The 7814-nt window shown below is 50.6% G+C and overlaps 1 protein-coding gene across 3 annotated transcripts in view; it reads left to right on the forward strand.

Annotated features, from left to right (window-relative positions):
- TEAD4 (TEA domain family member 4) overlaps positions 1-7814 on the forward strand; it is a 79929-nt gene continuing 72115 nt past the window's right edge. Inside the window, exon 1 of one of the 3 annotated variants that reach the window (XM_011931058.1) lies at positions 1-455. In XM_011931058.1, coding sequence (XP_011786448.1) covers positions 404-455 — 52 coding nt within the window. In that variant the 5' untranslated portion in view covers positions 1-403. The remainder of the gene's footprint in view (positions 456-7814) is intronic. The other 2 variants (XM_011931060.1, XM_011931059.1) reach the window with 2 other exon arrangements.

A 7814-nucleotide genomic window follows, 5' to 3' on the forward strand; every position in this document is an offset into this window, starting at 1 on the left:
CCCGGCCGGAGCCGGGCTCTACGCGCTGACGCCCTGTCGTCCCCGCAGAGCGATCGCCGCGGCCAGAAGAGTTGGCGCTCGGGGCGGACTCCTTGGAACTGGCTTAGCGCACACATCCCACCTTCCCGAACCCTGGGACCGGTAAGGCTGGGGAGCGGGGACTTGGTGGGACTTTGCCGGAGGGCAGGAGTCTGCGCGGTGCGTGCGGTGCTCCCTCTCGGGAGGAGACTGGGAAGAGCGAGGCACGTGGAGGCGGCGCGACTGAGGCTGGTGGAGGCGAAGCGGCTCCAGGGGCGGGTAAGAGGGGGTGGACACTCGGGACTTTGGGGAGGAGGGAGGCCGGTGTGGAAGGGACCGGAGAGGCAGAACCGAGAGCGTCGGCAACAGAAGAGACTCCGCACCCATGCCCCTTTTCTGCTGGGCCCTTTTCGAGCCTGGAAGGGAGAGACCTGGAGGTAAGCGGACTGCCTGTTTTAAGTGCAAAGGCGATGCGAAAGTAGGGGGACGCCTGCAAAAGGTCCTACACCCCAGGGCTTGGGAAGCTGCTGTGTTCCCTGATGGAGACTAGTGAATCGATCCAGGGAGCAGAACTTTCAAAGCCCAAAGTGAACATTTCCCCCGCTGTGATCCGGCACCTGAGGCCCCGCGGCCTGACTGCGTCTGTGCTGAATCTGTGTGACAACTGACTGCGAGTCTCCCTCGCTTTGAGTCTCTGTGTGGGTGATATCTATTCACGTGTGACTCACCTTGGCTTCCAGTGGGCGTATTTGTTTGTGTTGAACGTGAGTGACAGAGTGTGTGTATGTGTCTGCGTAAGAAGGGACTCTCTGAAAGTGTGAGTATCTCTGAGTAGGTGTGTGATGCCACGTCTCTTGAGTATGTGTTTCTCTTCGAGGATGTTGGTTCTGGCTAGGACTGTCCTTCCTCCCTACATAGCCGTGGGCAAGAGTCAGTGTCTTTGGTTGCCTGAGTGCAGGGATAATTTGACTGTGGTTTTGGAGTGTGTGGCCTCCAGGCTCCGTTTCCCCTGGACCGGGCAGAGCTGGAAGGAAGCTGGCTCCACCTGCCTCTTCCAGCCAGGAGGCTGACTTTCTCAGGGCGAGGGTCTTGTGCTTGCCTGGAATAGTTCCGAGAACAAGCTGGTAGGAGGCTGAAGGAAGTTGAGATCTTTGCCTTTGGGGGATGGGATGGGTGAGTGAGATTTGGGAAGGTTTGTTGGGGGGGATCCCTCAGAAAGAGGAGACAGTTTGGAATCTGGAGACTTGTGTAAATACTGCTTTTAAGTTGGCCCCCAAGGACAAATAGATAGGGAGGTATACCAGCCTGAACTACTTTCTCCTGGTTTAACTCTTCTTGGAGCTAACCAGGTAACCCAGTAGAAGAACCCCTCATTCTTTCCAACTTGCTAGACATTCAGCACTTCCTTTGAGAAGAGGAATGAGTAGCTTGTTGCATGAGGGCCTCAACGTGGATCTAATGTGTAGGGCTTTTGGGAAGGAAGGAGCCAGAAACTGTCTCGGGGATTGGGGGTTCTTGTCCCTGCTCCTCCATCCATCCTGAGGATTCAGATGTTCTTGTGGGAAACACCTTCTCGCACCTCTTCAGCCTGGTGTGCGATGGTCTAAAAGCAGCATTGAGGGGGTGGAAAGGGCACAGGTTTGGTGTCAGGCAGACACAGGGTACGGATCCTGAGTCTCTCACTACCTTTAAGGCTCTCAGGCTGTTACCTGGTGGGTAATAGGAGGGGAGCTTGTTTGTCCAGAAAGTTTCCTGTGGAAAGTCGATGTTTGCAGAGCCGCCACGCAGTAGCACAGTGCCTGGCACATCGCATGGACTCCATAGGATGGCTGTTGTATCCAGCGTTTCCTAAGCTTATTTCAGTAAGAACCTCTTTTTCTTAGGGGTTAGTGTTTTTGGAATTCGTGTTTCTCTGAGCACCATCTGAGAAACCTTGCCCTGTCTATCATGTTTATTTAGCAAACATGGACCGAGTATTCACTGTGAGCCAGGCCCTACACTGTGTTCTGCATCCTTAGGAATCAGGGTCCTAGTGGCCCAGGCCAGGAGGGAGGGGGACAGACAGGGCTTGGTCACCAGAGAACATAGTCCCAGCTTCTATTTTCTGATTCCACTTTTGCGTTGGCCCCAGGGTGAGCTTGCTGAACATTATTAGATACCCTAATGTCAGCATCTAAGTCCCTTGTTTTATTTTATTTCACTTTTATTTTACTTTATTTTTATTTTATTTTATGTTATTTTATTTATTATTGAGACAGAGTCTCACTCTGTCGCCTAGGCTGGAGTACAGTGGCATGATCTTGGCTCACTGCAACCTCCGCCTCCTGGGTTCAAACAATTCTCCTGCCTCAGCCTCCCGGCTGGCTAGTTTTATATACATATATATATATATTTTGAGATGGAGTTTCGCTCTTGTTGCCTAGGCTGGAGTGCAATGGTGTGATCTTGGCTCACCACAACTTCTGCCTCCTGGGTTCAAGCGATGCTCCTGCCTCAGCCTCCCAAGTAGCTAGGATTACAGGCATGTGCCACCATGCTCATCTAATTTTGTATTTTTAGTAGAGACGGGGTTTCTCCATGTTGGTCAGGCTGGTCTCGAACTCCCGACCTCGGGTGATCTGCCCGCCTCAGCCTCCCAAAGTGCTGAGATTATAGGCGTGAGCCACCGCTCCTAGCCATTTTTTGTTCTTTATAGTAGAGTCGGGATTTCACCATGTTTGCCATGCTGGTCTTGAACTCCTGACCTCAGGTGATCCGCCTCGGCCTCCCAAAGTGCTGGGATTACAGGCGTGAGCCACTGCACCTGGCCTAAGTCTCCCGTTTTAAAGATGGGGAAACTGATGCCTCTAGAGGGACAGTAACTTGCTTAACACCGCAACCCTGGCGAGTGGCAGAGCGGGGATTAGAACCGATGCTCTCCCTTTGGCGTTCTGTCTCCCACCCTGTGGATTGCAGTGCTTGTGCGCTCCCTACTCCCAGCAGCCGCCTTCATCCAACAGGCCGGGAAGCTGGAGCAGACTGACTTGGGGCATGCCTTGTGGCTCAGATAAGGTTGGTAGGAGGCAGAAATCCTCTGCTCCATCCTGGCAGAAAGCACATAGCTGTTCTGGGAAGGAGCCATCTCACTGTACTATCTGTGGAGTCTGGAAGGGGCCCTCAGGTCTTGAAAACACACCCTCCTCTCCCCTTGATGAGCCGCCAGGTGAAGGTTCTCCCTATCTTTTTACATCTCCTGGGTTGCAAATGTCACAACCTCCTTTGATTTCCACTCTGGAGTCTTGCCCCATGACTGTCACAAAGCAACGCCTGTTGCCAAACCTGTAGCTCCTCCTCCTCCTTCCCAGTGGAAGTGGAGGACGTTGGTCCCCAGCTTTGGACCTTGCCTTTCCTGCAGTTGAGGTCAGTCCAGTGGCAGTTGGAAATTCAGGGCTTGTGAGGTGGCTTTACCTTGCCTGTCTTCCTTTGCTCCCATGACCCTTTGTTGGCAGGGGCTGGACGATAGCTCCCTTTAAAGCTCTGAAATTGGAGCTGAACAGCTGCTCTCCAGTAAGGGGGGGTGAGGGGGCTGTCAGCAGCCTGGGGGGCCCAGGTGGAGGTGGGGGCAGGGCTTGGTCACTGGGGAGCACACAGTCTCCAGCTCCTATCTTCTATTTCCAGTTTTGCCTGGACCCCTTCTGAAATAACAGTTCTTCCCTTGCTTTTGGGTTTTCCGGCTACTATCTGGGAGATTCTAATCACACCTGTGTGATCTGGCCCTGGGGCCTTTAGCTGGTAGGGACTGGATATTTGGGAAAATTTCCACTAGAATTCAGGTCTCCAAGATCTATGCCTACCTCCTCCTGCATTTAATACAGGGGGGCTGCTGGAAGGGCCAGAGGATGGGCCAGGCTCCCTGTAGCGGGGGTGGCTCCTTAGCTTGGCGTAGGCAGGCGGGCCCCCATGGGTGGGGACTCTGCTTCCTTTGACCCAAACTTCATGGGAACAATAGACTTCAGAGGAGTCACCAGGGGCAGGAAATGGGAGCTGTGCTGAGGCAGGGGTGACCCTCCTGGGGGATGGGATTGCATATCCGGTAGAGGGTTGGGGGCAGTGCAGAGGGCGCTGGGGAGGGGCTGATGACACATAGGGTGGGCCTCTGGGGTGGGGCCCTCCTCCAAAGGGGGCTGTTGACTCAGCGTGAAGCTGGAGCTCGGTGCCGGTTCTGTGCTGAGTTTTACGCTCTGTCTTACTAGCACAAGTCTCGTGTGTGTCAGCCTCCTCTCGCGCCACGCTTGCCCCTGCCAGGACCTGGTCTTCCCCTTCCCCTCAAGCCCCTGAGTTGTCTTTGTGAATCATCCTGGGCAGGATAAAAGGCTGGTGTTGTTGCTCCCTGGCTGATCTCCACCTTGGCAGTGAGCCTTGGGCAATTGTGGCTGGAACGGTGATGTTGGGTTGTGGGCAGAGCTCTGGGCAGGGAGTCCCAGGCTGGGGTCGCTGGACAACGTGAGGGATTTCTTTTTTTCTTTTTGAGACAGAGTTTTGCTTTTGTTGCCCAGGCTGGAGTGCAATGCTGTGATCTTGGCACACCACCACCTCTGCCTCCCCGATTCAAGCAATTCTCCTGCCTCAGCCTCCTGAGTAGCTGGGATTACAGGTGCCCGCCACCACATCTGGCTAATTTTTTTTTTTTTTTAATAGAGACAGGGTATTTCCATGTTGGCCAGGCGGGTCTCGAACTCCCAACCTCAGGTGATCCACCCGCCTCGGCCTCCCAAAGTGCTGGGATTGCAGGCGTGAGCCACCTCGCCCGGCCACGAGGGATTTCTTTAGCCACAGGCAGAGCGAGACGGTGGGTGGCATGTTCTGGAGGTGGAGGACTCTTATCTTGCCTCCATCTTTGTAAGGGTCGACCAGACTTTGTGAGAAGGCCACAGCTTACCCTGGGAGAATTGTGAGTCAGACCACATGAGCTGCTTTTCCTGAGTTCAGGTTGCCAGCTTTGGGGTCCCAGAGAAGGTGTAGGAGTGACTCCAGAACCGCTGCCAGGACCTGGAAGGAGGGTAGGAGTAGTAGAGACAACACATGCTGCCTTGATTTGTTTCTTCAAGGGAGCAAGGTGGGGACCCTGGAAGTGGCAGACTCTTAGAATTGATTCCTTGCCCAATTCTAGGTTAGATTTTGTTTTTTAATGATTTTTTACTTTTTTGAGACAGAGTCTCACTTTGTCACCCAGGCTAGAGTTCAGTGGTGCAATCATGGCTCACTGCAGTCTTGAACTCCTGGGCTCAAGCAATCCTCACTGCCTTAACCTGAGTAGCTGGGACTACAGGTACGCGCCACCACACCTGGCTAATTTGTAAAGTTTTTTTGTAGAGATAGGGTCTCGCTTTATTGTCCAGGTAGGCCTCAAACTCCTGGGCTCAAGCAATCCTCCTGCCTTGGCCTCCCAAAGTGCTGGAATTGCAGGTGTGAGCCACCATGCCCTGCCAATTTAAAATTTTCTAGTAGCCACCTTAAAGAAAGAAAAAAAGTGAAGTTAATGTTAGTGTTTTCTTAAACTCTAATATTATCAAAAATAATTTCAGTGTAATAAATGTTTTAAAATTATCATTATTATTATCATAGACAGTGTCGCCTAGGATGGAGTGCAGTGATGTGGTCATCACGGCTCATGCAGCCTTGTTCCCAGGATCAAGCAGTCCTCCCACCTCAGCCTCCTCAGTAGCTGAGACTGCAGGTGTACATGGTTGCACTCAGCCTTAGTTAGATTTTTGAACAAACCATCTGTGGAGAGTGTGAACATGAAGTTGAGATACCTAGTAGCCGACACGGGTTCGCTCTACCAAATCTTAGAGAAAACAACTCTAATTTGAGTGGAGGAATGTTCAGTGAGGCTTTTCAGTCTAATGATCTTCTTGGTACAAGAGAAAGCAGTGTGGTCTGGCTGATACAGCAGGGAGATGGTTGTGTGACTGTTTGACCCACTACACTGGATGCTGACTCCTGACTCCTGAGCTTGCGTTACCGTGAGGAGGTCCCCGCGATGTGCCGCAGGGCTCTCTTTGGCTTAGTCCTCTATGTTTTCCGTAGATACGAGCCTCTCCCAGGAGCCTGTGTGGCCCGTGTCTTCTGTTTCTCATTTCTTTTTCTTTTTTTTTTGAGATGGAGTCTCATTCTGTCACCAGGCTGGAGTGCAGTGGTGTGATCTTGGCTCACCCTCTGCCTCCTGGGTTCAAGCAATTCTCATGCCTCAGCCTCCTGAGTAACTGGGATTACAAGCACACGCCACCATGCCCAGCTAACTTTTTGTGTTTTTAGTAGAGACAGGGTTTTACCATATTGGTCAGACTGGTCTTGAACTCCTGACCTTGTGATCTGCCCGCCTTGGCCTCCCAAAGTGCTGGTATTACAGGTGTGAGCCACCGTACCCGGCCTATTTCTTTTTTTTGAAACGGAGTCTTGCTGCCCAGGCCGGAGTGCAATGGCGCGATCTCGGCTCACTGCAACCTCCCCTCCTGGGTTCAAGCGATTCTCCTGCCTCAGCTTCCCAAGTAGCTGGGATTACAGGCACCTGCCACCACGCCTGGCTAATTTTTGTATTTTTAGTAGAAATGGGGTTTCACTATGCTGGCCAGGCTGGTCTCAAACTCCCGACCTCAGGCTATCCACCTGCCCTGGCCTCCCAAAGTGCTGGGATTACAGGAGTGAACCACCGCACCGGGCCCTGTTTCTCATTTCTATGGGCGTTGAGGGTAGCAAACATTGGCTGATAGAACCAGGGTTCATAATCATCTCAATTGACTGGAATGCTGCCATTAAGTAGAAAGATGAAGTTTAAAAATATTTCTCTCTTAAAATTAATACATGGACATTGTAGAAACCCTGGAAAATAAAGAAAGCCATAAAGGAAAAAACAAAATGATACATAATACTATAATTCGGGACGGCTGGTATTTAGGTGAATGTCCTTCCAAGTTTGTGTTCGTGCAAATCTATATATTTTAGCATAATTGCAGTTATACTCTATCCTGTTTTTTTCCCTGCTGAATGCTATCTAATGGGTAATAGTACAAGTCGTAAAAATTATTTAAAACCATAATTTTAAGGATCCGAGTAACATTTCATTCTATGACTATACTATATTTATGCCCTACTGACCTTTAAAAATTGTTTTTAGTTTTTAGCTTTTAAAAATTACTTGACATTGAGCAATGTTGAACATGTACTTATCTCAAGAAGAAATCTAATAGGTCTAAGTGTAAAATCCTGCATTTAAGTTCAAAACATTAATTATGTAAGTCTGGAATAGAGTGGGAATTACTATTAATTCATGTTGGGGGAAAAGGCTTGGGGTTTTCGGCTGAAGAAGGAAGGGAGAAGGAAATGGACATATCAGTGCCTGTTAGGTGCTAGACCATTATTCCAGACATTTTTGCCTCCGTCATCTCATTTCATCCTCTTAACCCTGTGAGAAAGGGTTGGTTGGTTTGTTTTTTTTTTGTTTTGTTTTTTAACCTCTACTTTACGGAGGGGATACTGTAGAAGTTATACTGTAGTTGGAGTTTGTACCCAGGTCAATCTGACTCTTAAACTGCCCCATTAAACCATAAGCCCGTGTGGGCCAGGGCTGTGGTAAGGTCTGTGTCAAAGGAACCTTAACCCACTAAGCTCTGTGACACTCAGGCCGCACTGGAAGCCGCATCTGGTTTTGGAAAGTTTATATATCCTGAGCTGTTAAGTATTGAGCTCGCCTTTTTTTTTTTTTGGAGACGGAGTCTCGCTCTGTTGCCCAGGCTGGAGTGCAATGCTGTGATCTT

Source organism: Colobus angolensis, unplaced genomic scaffold (genome assembly GCF_000951035.1).
Source record: "Colobus angolensis palliatus isolate OR3802 unplaced genomic scaffold, Cang.pa_1.0 Scaffold89, whole genome shotgun sequence".
NCBI lineage: Eukaryota > Metazoa > Chordata > Mammalia > Primates > Cercopithecidae > Colobus > Colobus angolensis.